Source organism: Aspergillus heteromorphus, assembly GCF_003184545.1.
Source record: "Aspergillus heteromorphus CBS 117.55 chromosome Unknown BO70scaffold_11, whole genome shotgun sequence".
NCBI classification, from domain to species: domain Eukaryota; kingdom Fungi; phylum Ascomycota; class Eurotiomycetes; order Eurotiales; family Aspergillaceae; genus Aspergillus; species Aspergillus heteromorphus.
The window spans coordinates 298,461-313,101 of record NW_020290416.1 but is presented as its reverse complement, the minus strand read 5'-3'; the positions used below and the strand labels follow the sequence as shown (position 1 = coordinate 313,101).

General features: G+C 56.1%; 4 protein-coding genes across 4 annotated transcripts; all 4 read left to right on the top strand.

Moving 5' to 3' along the window:
- Positions 1-1,096: 1,096 nt before the first annotated feature.
- BO70DRAFT_404481 (glucan endo-1,3-beta-D-glucosidase) lies at positions 1,097-4,335 on the top strand (the record flags this gene model as incomplete). Its single annotated transcript, XM_025547076.1, has 6 exons — positions 1,097-1,255; positions 1,309-1,798; positions 1,848-1,960; positions 2,015-3,742; positions 3,827-3,888; positions 3,981-4,335. The coding sequence occupies 6 exons, from the start codon at positions 1,097-1,099 to the stop codon at positions 4,243-4,245; spliced, it is 2,817 nt and encodes a 938-aa protein (XP_025399628.1). The 3' UTR covers positions 4,246-4,335.
- A 2,756-nt stretch (positions 4,336-7,091) lies between these two features.
- BO70DRAFT_31815 (calcium/proton exchanger) lies at positions 7,092-8,884 on the top strand. Its single transcript, XM_025540406.1, has 3 exons — positions 7,092-7,648; positions 7,704-8,548; positions 8,594-8,884. Exons 1-3 carry the CDS (start codon positions 7,253-7,255, stop codon positions 8,664-8,666), a joined length of 1,314 nt encoding a protein of 437 aa, XP_025399627.1. The 5' UTR covers positions 7,092-7,252; the 3' UTR covers positions 8,667-8,884.
- A 322-nt stretch (positions 8,885-9,206) lies between these two features.
- BO70DRAFT_361825 (mitochondrial 37S ribosomal protein uS7m) lies at positions 9,207-10,632 on the top strand. The gene is made up of 3 exons (XM_025543139.1): positions 9,207-9,592; positions 9,685-10,029; positions 10,096-10,632. The coding sequence occupies exons 1-3, from the start codon at positions 9,269-9,271 to the stop codon at positions 10,528-10,530; spliced, it is 1,104 nt and encodes a 367-aa protein (XP_025399626.1). The 5' UTR covers positions 9,207-9,268; the 3' UTR covers positions 10,531-10,632.
- Positions 10,633-11,596: 964 nt separating this feature from the next.
- Positions 11,597-14,452, top strand: BO70DRAFT_335976 (putative plasma membrane phosphate transporter Pho87; the record flags this gene model as incomplete). Its single annotated transcript, XM_025541079.1, has 3 exons — positions 11,597-11,679; positions 11,790-14,155; positions 14,250-14,452. The coding sequence occupies 3 exons, from the start codon at positions 11,597-11,599 to the stop codon at positions 14,393-14,395; spliced, it is 2,595 nt and encodes an 864-aa protein (XP_025399625.1). The 3' UTR covers positions 14,396-14,452.
- Between the last annotated feature and the right edge of the window lie 189 nt (positions 14,453-14,641).

The following is a 14,641-nucleotide window of genomic DNA, read 5'->3' as shown; positions in this document are numbered from 1 at the left end:
TGCACGGTATGTGTGAAAAAAGGGTCTGAAGTATCACCATTCATTCACCAGCAGACAGACTGGCAAAGACCAAAAGACAAGGTTGTGGTCAGAAGGTGATGGGGAAGAGAGGCGAGTGAGGGCTGACGAGGGAGAGTATTTGAGGCAGCGGACAGCGCAGCTCCACTTTGTGTGTGTGTCTCTCTCTCTCTCTCTCTCTCTCCCCACCGCGATCGTCACCACCAACCAACTGTCCCTCCCATCTTAATCAATTAACCAACCCAGACTTGTCACTCAACTGCCATTCATCCCACCTCGATCGCAACATCTGCCATCACCTGTCCCCATCATCCGTCCCCCCGTAAGCCCCCCCTCTCTGCACATACCCGCCCATTGCTGCATAGCATACGCGGTGCCTGAAGCCCGTCACATTCCGCCTCACGACCCTGCATTCCCCAACCCATCTGCCATCTATCCGAGGCCATTGGGTCCATCCACTCCAGTCCCCAGTCCATACTACACTCTGACCTTCCCCGACAGATCGTCGCCTCGTCATACCTGCTGGGGAATCGCCCGAGGACTGCCGCCCCCTCCGGTATTCATCTGCACCGGGGCGGAGTTTTGCCCGGCCCCTGCTGAGGATTCCTGTTGGTTAATTCGGAATCTATATCCAACCTTGGTGAGCAACCCTGGCATTCATTCCGGGTTGAAAATGCTACCGCGCGCCCGGTTCTTGTTTTTGTTTGATTGTTCTTCTCTTCTGTCTTGTGCGCGCCGTGCTTCTTCCTTTCGTTCTCTCCTTCTCGACTGGTGCTGTGCTGTCTATCGCGTCCTGGACAACCGGGTTATTACTATACCCCAGGGAGACCGGACGACTGTTTCTTTTCTTGCCCCCCCCCAAGATAATAATATCATCATCATCATCTTTTTCTTTCCCCTCATTGACGGCACGATTGCTGTGTTTCTTTCCTTCTATCCATGTGTTCATAATTCGATACCCTTTCGAGCTATTTCTGTGCAACTGGAAGCATCGTCTGGGTGACTTTGCTTGGATACCTGTTGCTTTAATTGATCTTCCTTTTACCCAAATATCGGCACTGCTTTTCGAGTTTTCACCATGGCTTCGAAACAATGGACCTCGTCGGCCCTGCTAATGTGGTTGTTGGCTGCAGAGAGAGTCTACTCGGCCCCAGTCACCTCGTCCGCTCCTTTCACGGAGAAGACACAATACCCACCCACCACCGAGGCAAGAATACTTGCACCGGGCACACAAGGGGTAAGTGCGCGATCCTCATGGACTGCCTGTCCAGCCGTACTCACAGTCATCAGTTCTATCCAACTCAATTGGAGCGTGAGGGCCATCCGTGGAAACCAACCCCGACAGGCCTCCCATACGCGACGCCACACACCGACCCAGCGCAGTCAGACCCTGAGAGCCCGTGGGGACTGGATGGTGTATGGGATACATTGGACCACCCCGAACAGGTTCCTGACCACCTCCTGAGCTTCTTGATCCCCGGCTTCGGAGCCATCGCGTCGGGCCAAGCGCCGTCCAGCGTCCCGGTCTCAGCGTATACCCCCGCGGCAGCAACAGCCACGCCTTCATCAGCAACACCCTCCGAGGATCAAGTCACCACCCACGACGCCCCGACTTCTACCACGAGCGCTCATACCAAGCCAACTGCATCGGCGTCCTCATCAGCCAGTCAGACCACCGTCTCCAGCACTCTGGTCTCCAGCGGGACGTCTACTACGAGCTCGACCAGTACGAGCGACACATCCCACAGTGATATCTCCACCACGTTGAGTGTTGCGCAGAGTAAGTCGTGCCCCTGTCACCGTCGTGCACTGTCTGACCGAGGCGCTAGGCTCCGTCACACCAATGTCTGGCGGTCAGGACGTCTTCGTGCCGCTGGCAACCGGGCCCGTTCCCCAGACCATCTCCGTGAGGAATGACCACCCGGTGCCCAAGAAGGGGATTGTGAGTCCTCTCGAATCATCTGCCCATTGGATGCACCCAACCTAACCGTCCCAGGAAACCGTGACCACCCCGATCGAGACCAACAAGTTCTACAGCGGCCTGTTCTTGGGCTCGCAGTCCAACACCACCTTCACCCACCCGTACGGCCTCGCCTGGGCCAAGGGCAGCGGCAATGCGGGCAGCTGGGGCATGGCCATTGCGCACAACGAGGTCAACGTCGTCGCCAACGGACCGACCAACGCCAACATCCCGGGCAATCCGATCCAGTACTACGTCAACCCGATCGCCATCCAGCACATGATCCTGTCAGCAACCGAGCTGACCAGCTCCACCGAGCTGACGGCGGAGAATCTCCTGCCCTTCTCCGCCGATGCGGTACTGAAGCCGTCCAGTGGCTCCAGCCAGAGGATCACCATCCCCCTCGTGCAGGGCATGGGGTACGTCACGGGAATGTACACCAACCTGCAGCCCCTCATCCAGAGCAGCGTGTTCTTCACCAAGCTTGTCACTGCGGCCCAACCCCGTGTCGGGATCTGGAAGTACAAGGTGACTCTGGCGGACCAGACCTCGTGGCTCGTCTACGCGATCCCCCAGGACGGAAAGGATCCTGACTTCCGCCTGGAGTCCAACTCCAATCTACGCGGCCCCCAGGGGTGGTCCGGCACGATCCAGATCACCAAGAACCCGGCGGGCGACTCCGGCGAGAAGCTCTTCGATGGCTCTGCTGGCGTCTTCGCTCTCGAAGCCGCGGTATCCGGCTCCGTCCAGGACCGCACCGGCACGTACAGCCTCTCCTTCGCCAAGGCAGGAAACAAGGTGCAGGACACTCCTCTAATGATGTATGCGCTGCCCCACCACGTCGCCTCGTTCGACGAGACCACCAAGAACCGCATGACCAGCATCACGTTGCGCAGCACGACCAAGGGTAACGCGACGGCCGTGGTCGGGGAAACCTGGTCGATGGTCGAGCCCGACCTCCCCACCACGATGGGCTTTGCGCCCTGGTCTGCCTCATCCGGCAGCGCGAACAGCCTCAGCGCCGCCGCCCAGAAGGTCATCCTCGACGTGGCCCCCACCGAGCTCAACCAGAGCGTCGACCAGCAGAGCAACCTGAACAGCATGTACTACAGCGGAAAGGCCCTCAGCAAGTTCGCGACCATCGTCTACACGGTCAACAAACTCGGCGGCAATCCCTCTCTCTCCGCCACCGCCCTGCAGGACCTGAAGACGGCCTTCGCGCGCTTCATCGACAACAAGCAGCAGTTCCCGTTGGTGTACGACAACGTGTGGAAGGGCGTGGTCTCCTCCGCCAGCTACGGCGGCGACTCCGGCGCTGACTTCGGCAACACGTACTACAACGACCACCACTTCCACTACGGCTACTTCATCCACGCCGCTGCCATCATCGGCCAGCTTGACCCGTCCTGGCTCACCGCGGCCAACAAGGACTGGATCAATATGCTGGTCCGTGACGCTGGCAACTCCGCCGCCAATGACCCTTACTTCCCCTTCTCGCGCGCCTTCGACTGGTTCCATGGCCACTCGTGGGCCAAGGGTCTGTTTGAGTCGTTTGATGGTAAGGACGAGGAGTCTACCTCTGAGGATACTATGTTTGCGTACGCCATCAAGATGTGGGGACAGACGATCGGTGACGCTAGCATGGAGGCCCGCGGTAATCTCATGCTGGGGATCCTGAGACGCAGTCTGCATAATTACTTCCTTATGGAAAGCGATAACAAGAATCAGCCGGAGAACTTCATCGCTAATAAGGTGACGGGCATTGTACGTTCCACCCCTTACCCCCGATCACCCCCTACTCCCCAAACAGTCAACACGAACATAACTAACTTCCAACCCCCCACCCAGCTCTTCGAAAACAAAGTCGACCACACGACCTACTTTGGTAATAACCTCGAATATATTCAAGGGTGAGCCTTCCTTCTGCCCAGTGCCATCACCATCGACATTTCCCCCCCAACCCCCCCACCTCTCCCCAGAATACTAATACTGATAAAAATAGAATCCACATGCTGCCCCTCCTCCCCTCCTCGGCCTTCGTGCGGAGCCAGAACTTCGTGCGCGAGGAATGGAACGCCCTCTTCGCCGACACCGCCACAACGCCGGCCTCCGGCGTCACCGGGGGCTGGAAGGGCGTGCTGTACGCCAACCTGGCCATCATCGACCCGGCCTCGGCGTGGAACTTCTTCGCTCAGTCCGGGTTCGATTATAGTTCGATTGATGGTGGGGCGTCGAGGGTCTGGTATTTGGCTTATGCGGCTGGTTAGTTCCCTCTCCCCTTTCTTCCCTTCGACCCTTCGATCCTTTAAAGTGTCTCGCTTTGTGGTATGGTTTATTTATGGTGGTGCTAATAACTTGGTGTGTAGGTTTGGGTGGAGGGCCGAATTAAGTTCATTTTAGTCTGATTTGATCCGAGCCGAGATGATGGTTATGAATATGAATGGGGGATGGGATTCAGGGTTTATTTTCCTTGCGGGTTTATTTCTTCGGATAGGACGGATGGGTTTTATGTTCTCTCACAGGGTGGCCAAGACAGGAGGATAGTTGCGTATCTACTCTCCTTTACATCAGGGCTAGCTCTCTCGGATGTGGACATGGACATGGTCATGGATTTGCGCTGGTTTAGACTTGGCCTTGGACTTGCACTTCACATTCTCTGTCTTCACACTTTATCTCCACACTATCTTCTAACCCCTTTTATTTTTCATACTACACACGATGATACACCATTGGCACCTACATTGAGGGGGGAGGGGAGGGGAGGGGGTTATTCAGCATGATAATTCAATGGATTCATTTATTTACCTGTGATTATGAATTTACAACAGAAATTTGGTTCGTGTTTTGTTTATGCAGGTTAGATAGTTAGATAGCTAGCTAGATCATGTCATAATCATACCATGTTGTATCATTGTATCATATCATATCATCTCCAAGCCAGGTACCTCGCTAGTTACCTCGTAGTTAGTTATCTAGATCGATGATAGACATCTACTGTGATAGCTCGACCGAAGATGCCAAGAGCAAGAGTGGGGCCCCGCCAGCCAGGGTCAGGCACGAATTAATCCTGGGGATGATAGCCGCAGTCAGCACGGATCATCTCGATCTCTATTCCTTATTGCTGTTATTATATGGGGATATGGATATTGCTGGGGCTGGGGCTGTGGCAATGGCATAGTTAGAGGCAGGTACTTACTTACTCAAATAGTACTATAACTGGTTATTATTCCGGGGCTTAGATTGTGGTCCGTGCATTCCGGAACGGAGACCGACATCTTAAGACATCTTACTTAAGTGCTGTAGTTAGTTTCAAGCTTGTAGCAACCAGCCATGCTCGTTCCTGTGCTTATCACTCTGTATTAATGGCTGGTTCGGTTAGCATACATATCTGATCCTACTTTGCACATAATCCAGATTAAATTCCTATCAGGGATTAGTATCGAGCCGATCTGAAACGATGTATGAACCAAGGATATTATTATTATTATTATTATTTTCATTGATCGATTCGTCCCGACTCCCGTCCTACATAGTATGTTAGTGTTAGTGTTGGGGTTGGGGTTGCGGTTACAGTGCTGCCCGATAAAGTGTATCTATCTTATAATAATATTAATCCAGATTATTCCCGGGAGGAAGGTTCCTTGATTTTTTTTAGATCTGACGGAATAATAATCACGGAAGAAAAAGCATTAATATTATTGCAGCATCGCATCCCCTGAGTGGGTCCGATGGTGGCAGTGCAGCCGCGGATGGTTTCGCATGGCTACACTGCGTTTGGCAGGTCGGTTGTCGGTCGGTCGGTTGTCATGGATGGAGATTATAGTATTATTATTCTTCTTATTCTGTTGCATGGAATTGAAGAGAAAAGTGTACTGGAGGTAATAATATATACTAGATAGTACTGTAGTTGGATACAGTAACAGTAAAGATGGTTGCAGAGCTCCCCGGACCCCGCCCCACCGCGATCGATCCGGCTTAGTCCGCCTTCATCATCATCATGAGGAGGTTGAGCTTCTCTCTCTCTCTCTCTCTCTCTCTCTCTTTTCTTCTCTGTGTCCCCCTGTCTGCTGCATCATATAACTCCGTACTACCTATATCTATCGTTTGTCTCGCCTTAGTCGCCATTCATCCCAGTAGCTGCATCCCTCTCCCTTCCACTCGCTTGGGCTTCTCCAACCCAACTGTCGCCGTCCAAGTGGTCAGCGTCAACATCGTCAACTCGTCAACGTCAACGTCATCCACCACAAAGTCATTTAAAAGTACGCTACCCGCCCAGAAAGCCAAGTCAACTCGGATTCCACCTAACCCTTCAGCACGCAGAACCCCCCCCCCCCCCTCCCCCCTCCAACCCTGGGACTGTTTGTTGGATGATCCGGATTGAGGCTGTGCACCTGCCACCTGAGTGACTTGAAGTCCCTTTTTGGTCCATTATTACCTCACCCGCGATCCACCGCATCCTTTCTCCTCCGCCAATTATCCCTGCATCTGGAAGGCCAGAAGTTTAAGCGATTCCTCTCGCTGCCGCTAGCTACCTAGTAGCTACTATCGAGCATTCGCATTCCTTGCCTCTGCTGGAATTGAGGAATCCCGCACGGTCCTGCTTCTCGTGGCTTTGCTGTAAGTATCTAGGCGCCGAACAAAAGAAAAGTCAGAACCCAGCCACACCATCCTTGTGTTCTCTCCGCTCAATCACGAGGGTCCTTCGTCAATCTTGTCGAAAGCCAGTCCACTGAACCTTGGGTCAGAAGACCGCCGGTCATCTTCTCTCTTCTTATATCTTAGATTCAAACGCTACTTGTGGCTCCGCGTCGTCGCCACAGAATGTGTAAGTGCCACAGAACCACTGTTCCTTAGCACGTCCCATCCATGTTTCGAATTCTGCTCCCACATCGTTCTTAATTCCTTCCCCACCTGCCTGCCTATCTGCTTCGTCCCACGTCCCAGGTATCATCCTCCGTCGTTCATTTGCTTTGTTTCCGGGTCTTGATCGGCACAGCGTCACTCCTTCGACGTGCTTGCGTCGGGATACCCCTGGTCACTCAGCTCCCCCGTCACTTACACATTTACTGGTCGCTCCTTGCCTTCATCGTTTTGTCTCCTTTCCTCATTCCTCCGGCTTGACGCTGCTTTGTCTGGCGACTGTTAAATCGACTCGTCCCTTGCGCTTCGTCTCACTGCGATCCATAAAGCCCAAAAACTGACGGTTTCGGGCCTGCAGCTGCCAACAATATCTTCAAAAGCTTTCGAAAGAACTCCTGGGGTCCGAAGAGGAGAATGACGGGTCATTCACGGAACAGTTCTCTCGAAGCCAGTCAGCCCAGTGAGCCGAACGAGAGAGATGCATTGCTCCACGACATCGCTCGCAACAACACCGGTCTCCGACAGCAGAAGCCGGCCCGTCACTGGTTTCACTGGCCTCACCGGGTGGCTCATTTGACGTGGCAGACTCTCGTGCGGGACTATGTCAATGTTTTCCTCGTCTTTGTGCCATTGGGCATCATCGCCGGCGCCCTGCACTGGGACAGCACCGTCATCTTCACCCTGAACTTCCTGGCGATCATTCCTCTGGCCTCGCTCTTGAGTTTCGCGACCGAGGAGCTGGCGGCGGTCATGGGCCAGGCCATGGGTGGGTTGATGAACGCGACTTTCGGCAATGCTGTGGAATTGATCGTATGTGGACCTCCGAAGCCATGCCCTCCTTCATGCTAACCGTATCGGATGGTAGGTCAGCATCATCGCCTTGAAGGACAACCAGATCCGCGTCGTTCAGGCCAGCATGCTTGGTAGCATCCTCTCCAACATCCTGCTCGTTCTTGGCTGCTGCTTCTTTGTCGGCGGCCTGCGGTACTCGGAACAATCGTTCAACAGCACGGTGGCATCGACCATGTCGTCTTTGATGACGGTTTCGTCCGCTTCGCTGATCATCCCCGCCACGCTTTACGCCTCGTTGAGCGAATCCGGCGACAAGGACCAGCGGAGAGACAACATCCTGTTTCTGTCGCATGGCACGGCCATCATCCTGCTCGTTCTCTATGTGATGTATCTGTACTTCCAGCTCAGGTCGCACGCGGAGCTGTTCGAGGCGGCCAACGACGAGCTCGGCGAGGCTGAAAACCAGGGAGATGACGCCGAGGAAGAGGAGGAGCACATCCTTAGTCCGGTGGCTGCCACGGTCGCGTTGATCGTCGTGACGGTCCTGGTGGCCATCTGCGCCGACTACCTGGTTGGCAGCATCGACAGCATCGTGCAGCAGACCGGTATGAGCCGCACGTTCATCGGTCTGGTTCTGATCCCCATTGTCGGTAATGCCGCGGAGCATGTGACTGCTGTTGTTGTCGCGTGGAAGGGCAAGATGGATCTGGCGATCGGGGTTGCCATCGGGAGCAGCCTGCAGATTGCGCTGTTTGTCACGCCCTTCCTCGTCATTCTCGGCTGGATCATGGGCATCGAGATGACCCTGCATTTCCACATCTTCGAGACCATGGCCTTTTTCATCTCGGGACTTGTGGTGACTTTCCTCATCCAGGACGGAAAGTCCAATTACCTGGAGGGCGGATTGTGCCTGGGAATGTATGTTGCCCTGCTCGTCACTCTGGACCGCGCTGACTTCTCTAGGTATCTCATCCTGGCCCTTGCCTTCTACGTCTACCCTGACGACGTCAACGAGGATGCTCTTTGGCACCCGTGAAAGACTCTAGGATTGTGATCCTGCGATTGCAGACTTTACCTTCACTTTCTGTATCCCTTTCCTATCTCCATCTCCACCTTGTCCTCTGGTGTATGCCCTTGTAAATAGCAGTCGCGTCTGGATTCTATCCCTGTGCGTTCCAGGTTTTGGTGTTCTACTAGTGTATTTCCCAGCTGCAGGTCAGCACCGGTGGAGACCGACATCATTCTGCTCTGATTACGTCAAGGAGCGAGCATCTTTCTTCGCTTTCTTCGTGCAGTGGTGGGACATAGGTCTAGCGTTATAGGGTAGTCTGCAGAGGAGTCTGCCCAAAGTAATGTTTAGCCACGTGTTCCTGGATCAGTATAATCCCATTGTAATCATAGAATGGCATATCCTGAGCGATGTTCGATGAAGATCCCGCGGCACACAGTCATGCATGTCATCGTTACCGTCATCAGTGGAGACGAGGGCGAAGGCGAACCTCCACCGCCCTTGGCGCGGCTGACTCAGCGGGTGGAGAGGAAAATCGTTCGCCGACTTCAACACGAGCGAGGCGGACGGCCGTCGAGGTGATTTCCCCATCCTCGCCATAGTTGTCATCCTTCAAGGCCCAGTTCACCATGCCGCCCCGTCTCAATCTTTTCACCGCAAGGGCGGTCCCCGTTCTTCGCTCCTCCGCCACCCCCTCCGCCGCCCGACGCAGTTTCACCACCATCCTCAACGCGAACAGGCCCTGCGCGGCGACTACCAATGGTCTGACTACGCCGCTTCAACGACGATGCAACTCCTCCGGCTCCGACGGACAGGGCCGGCCCAAGGGCCCGACCGAGGACCCCCTGCCCCATGTCAGTGAGGAGGCCGCGGAGGTCAGCAAGATCATGGACAAGAAGTGCGACGGCGCCCCGTCCAGCCCGGAGTTGGAGCAGGGAACGCCTGTTTCCGAGGTGAGTGCCTGCCTGCCTGCCTGCTGCTCGGCTCCTATCTTGCAATTGGCATAGGGATGGTGATTGACTTGATTTCGTTGCTACCTACGCAGATCCTCCGCCGCGACAAGGACGCCCAGAAGCACGCCCCCAAGGTCATGCAGGACCAGATGAACCGCCCCTCCGGCTCCCGTTCCTTCTCGACATCCGCTTTCCGTATGCAGGAGCTACAAGCGAACAACAACCCCAGCAGCAGCAGTGATGACGCCTCCGCGGCCCTGGTCGCCAACATGATCGCCCAGGTCACCGAACAGGCCGCGGAGCTGCACCCCGGCCTCAAGTTCCCCGCGCCGGCCGAACTCCCCCGGACTGAGAACTTCCGTAAACGATACGATACGGTGGTGGACCAGTTCACGAAGACGATCATGCGGGATGGTAAGCTGAGCAAGGCCCAGAAGGTATGTGCCTATCGAATCGGAATGTCGGAACCACCCCGAACCGGTCATCCTGACTAACCATCACAGAACATGTCCTTCGTCCTGGACCACCTGCGCACGGCACCCCCTCCCCAAATCAACCCTCGCCGGCGGTTGGTCGGCGCCCCCCCGGCGTCGCAGCTCCCCCTCAACCCGGTGCTGTACCTCACGACGATCATCGACTCGGTGGCGCCACTGCTCAAGCTCCGCCAGCAGAAGGGTATCGTGGGTGGAGGTGTGTCGGTGCAGGTGCCCGTGCCGCTCACGCTGAGACAGCGCCGGCGCACGGCCATCATGTGGATCGTGGAAGCGTCGGAGAAGCGTCGCGACAGCCAGTTCGCGTACCGCCTGGCCAACGAGCTGGTGGCCGTCGCAGAGGGCCGTAGCGGCGTCTGGGACAAGCGCGAGCATGCGCACAAGCTGGCTACGTCCGTCCGGTCCAACGTGTCGGCGAGATCGGGTACCAAGAACCGGATGGGTTGATCAACGGACGGATGGGCTGTATATTATCCGCATGTGTATTTTTTTGACTGTTTTGAGAGCATTGGTATTAGGTTCATTTTTAATTGATTAGACATGATTTACTGGTGTTGTATGGATTTGTCTGGAATGTCTAGGTGCCTGATGGGTGCCTTGATATTATTGCCTGGTGAATGCCTGGTGAATGCCTGGTTATTCTGGTTGACATCTGCTTGATGCCTGAGTGACAAGTATTAAATGCCTGAGGCAGAAACAGCCCGCCAATCAACCCGCGCTGACTCACCCGCTCTCCGGCGGCGTCTCACTGGCCACTCAGCCACTTACTCACACTCCCTGAAGCTCGATTTGCTCCTCGGAGGATGAACTGCTCGTCCTGCTGTCAACTTCCCCCCATTGCCAATCCATTGGCAGCCCTGGACAACAGCCCCGGAATGCCCCATTGACAGCAGTCCCGGTGCATCCCAGCTCTCGCCGCGTCGGCCCCGCCTATCGGGAGGTCGCAGCTCCTGATAACGAGCACGCAGATACTCCGACTATCAGCCAGGCTAGCGTTAGCGGCACCTCGCGACGTGCAACGTTACTCCCCCGTCCACCCACTAGACACCACGGCTAGACTCTCTCTGCTACGACTAACTAAACTAGATACCCTCGCTCAAGCACTCGCACGAGGCCATCGCACAATTCTGCCCCGCTCCCTGCCTCCTTCTCGTCCTACACCGTGTCGTCGAATGCCGGCGGTCGAACCTGGGCACGCATCGCTTCTGCGAGGGGTGCCTTGACCGACGACGATAACGACGCTACCCCGAGCGGCCTCTCATTCGAGCTCGCCGACTACCCTGACTCCCCTGCCACACCTGCCACACCTGCCACCTCTGCCTCGCCCTCTCACAACCCATCACGAGCCACTGGAACCGCTCACCCGACCGTCCCAGTCGCCCCAGATAGCCCCCGACAGCGTACAACCGCCGCGGAGAGTGATCACCCGCGGACTCGCGAGAAGCCCGTCCGCATCAAATACTGGGTAGAGGCACTTCGTCGTCGTCCTCACCGCCGTAGCGGTTCCCCCAAGATGAAGTTCTCCCACAGCATCCAGTTCAATGCCGTGCCGGACTGGAGTGCCTATTATCTGGCTTACAGCAACCTGAAGAAACTGTACGTATCAATATCCCCGAGTCCGCATCTGGAGTGTGACATCGCATCGGATGCATGTTACATGGCGCTGCATCGTCCTCGATCGGGTCTGACGCTTGAGGAACCTGCAGGATTTACTCCCTCGAACAAGAAGCCCATCGATCGGCAGGCCAAGGGCACGTCGATGTGGAGTCCGCTCCGTTGCTCGACAGCGGCACCTTGGATACGGATGCCGTCTTCCGGCGGGCCCTCGACGCCGAGCTGGAGAAGATCTGCTCCTTCTTCCAGGCCAAGGAGGCCGAGGTGCTGTCCGAGGTCGAGGAGGTCGTCCGCGAGGCCGAGGATTATGCCAACCAGGCCGACAAGATCAATGTCGATCCGATGAGCGAGACCATGGTCAAGGCCCGGACCATGAGCGCGAGCTCCCGCCAGCAGCCCGGCCATGTCTTCCGCCAGTTGGCGTCCCAGGAGCGGCGTCGCAGCACGTTCAGTGACACCCTGGCCGATGACGATGACGATGCAGACAGCGATGACGAGCCCGGCCCGCGGGCGAATCAGATGCGGCCCCAGTCGCATGGCGCAGAGTCCAGCAATCCCGACGCCAGTCGTACGGACGACATGCGCGATTCCGGGCTGTGGGCGGCCGACTCTAGGATCTTGGGCTACGGGCAAAGCAACCGCGGGGCCCCGGACGAGCAGTTCTCGGACCCGATCGTCGTGGACCTCTACAACACGGGCCTCTCGCTGAAGAAGCAGGCGGTTGCGGCGTATGTCTCGATCTGCGGGCTCAAGTCGTACATCCAGCTGAACAAGACCGGGTTCTCCAAGGCCTTGAAGAAGTACGATAAGACGCTCGACCGCAACATGCGGCGCGAGTACGTCAACGCGGTCGTGTCTCCGGCGTATCCGTTCACGGATTCGACCATGGACCGCGTGGACGACAACATCCATAAGATCGAAGAGGTGTACGCCAACGTCGTCACGGGGGGGAACATCCCCCTGGCTAAACGCGAACTGCGACTGCATCTCCGAGAGCATGTGGTCTGGGAGCGAAACACGGTCTGGCGCGAGATGATCGGCATTGAGAGGAAAGCGCAGGCCGCGAATGTGGGCATTCGCCGGACCCTCCTGGGAATCGACGACGATCCTTCCCAGGCACGACGCCAAGGAGACGAGCAGGACGGCGTGGAGAAGAATCTCAGGACGCCCTTCGGGGTCATCACCATCCCGCAGTGGCTTTGCAGCTTGAGCTTGGGAACCCTCGTGTTCGTCCTCATCGTCTTCGGCATCTTGCTCTCTGCGCCTATCATGAAGAAGCCCGAGCAGCAGAACTGTCTGGCCATGCTCGTCTTCGTCAGCTTGCTTTGGGCCACCGAGGTCATCCCCCTCTTCGTCACGTCCCTGCTCATCCCGTTCCTCGTCGTGATGCTCCGCATCATGAAGTCCGAAACCAAGCCGTACGAGCGTCTAGGAGCCAAGGAGGCCACCAGCGCCGCCTTCAGCGCCATGTGGACTCCAGTCATCATGCTCCTCCTCGGCGGGTTCACCATCGCGGCGGCGCTATCCAAATACGACATCGCCCGCCGCATGGCGATGTTCGTGCTGAGCAAAGCCGGCTCCAAACCCAACGTCCTCCTCCTCACCAACATGTTCGTGAGCATGTTCCTAAGCATGTGGATCAGCAACGTCGCGTCGCCTGTGCTCTGCTACTCAATCATCCAGCCCCTGCTACGCAACCTCGCGCCAGACTCCAGCTTCGCCAAGTCCCTCGTCCTCGGCATCGCCCTCGCCGCCAACGTCGGCGGCGCCGCCTCCCCCATCGCATCCCCACAGAACATCATCGCCCTGCAAAACATGTACCCCAGCATCAGCTGGGGCACGTGGTTCTTCATCTCCCTCCCCGTCTGCATCATCTCCATCCTCCTCATCTGGGGCCTGCTCGTCATGACCTTCCGCCCCGGCCGCGAAACCACGGTCGCCATCCGCCCCCTGAAAGACAAATTCACCGGCGTGCAGTGGTTCATCAGCATCGTCACCCTCTCCACCATCGCCCTATGGTGCGGCAGCCACCAGCTCGAGCACATCTTCGGCGACATGGGCGTCATCGCCATCATCCCGATGGTGTTATTCTTTGGAACTGGCATCCTGAACAAAGAAGACTTCAATAACTTCCTCTGGACAATCATCATCCTCGCCGCCGGAGGCCTCTGTCTCGGTAAGGCGGTTACTTCGTCGGGTCTGCTGCATACTCTCGCCAATGCGATCCGCGCCGAGGTCGAGCATCTAAGTCTGTATAGCGTGCTCATCGTCTTTTCGGCGTTGATTCTGGTCGTGGCGACGTTCATCTCGCATACGGTTGCCGCCCTGATTATGTTGCCCCTTGTTAGGCAGATTGGTCTGGGGATGGAGGATCCTCATCCTAACTTGCTGGTCATGGCTAGTGCGTTGATGTGTTCGGTTGCGATGGCGTTGCCTACGAGTGGGTTTCCGAATATGAGTATGTTTTCCCTCTCCCCCCCCCCTCTCTCTTCTCTCTACCCCAGCTCCGAACCCAGTATAGTAGTAACATCTGCTAATGTTAATCCAAACAGCCGCCATCATGACCGAAGTCCCCCAGACCGGCCAGCGATACCTCCAAGTCCGCCACTTCTTCACCCGTGGTATTCCCGCCAGTCTGATGTCGTTTGCTGTCGTCGTGACTGTGGGATACGGGTTGATGTATATTGCGGGGCTGTGATTGATGCTGCTGCTGATTGCGTTGCTGTGGTTTGCTGTTGTTGGTTGATTTATTATTTTTTTTTTTTTTTTAGGTTTGGTTTGGTTTGGTTTGGTTGGGTGGATGGATGGATGGGATTGATTGATAATATATGATATGGGGAGATATTCGATCAGTTAGATGTATGTTATTTGATAAATGGGGGTGATAAATAGTGGTATGATGTGGTATGTATTTGTTGGGTACCTAGAATGATAGACTTGCGTT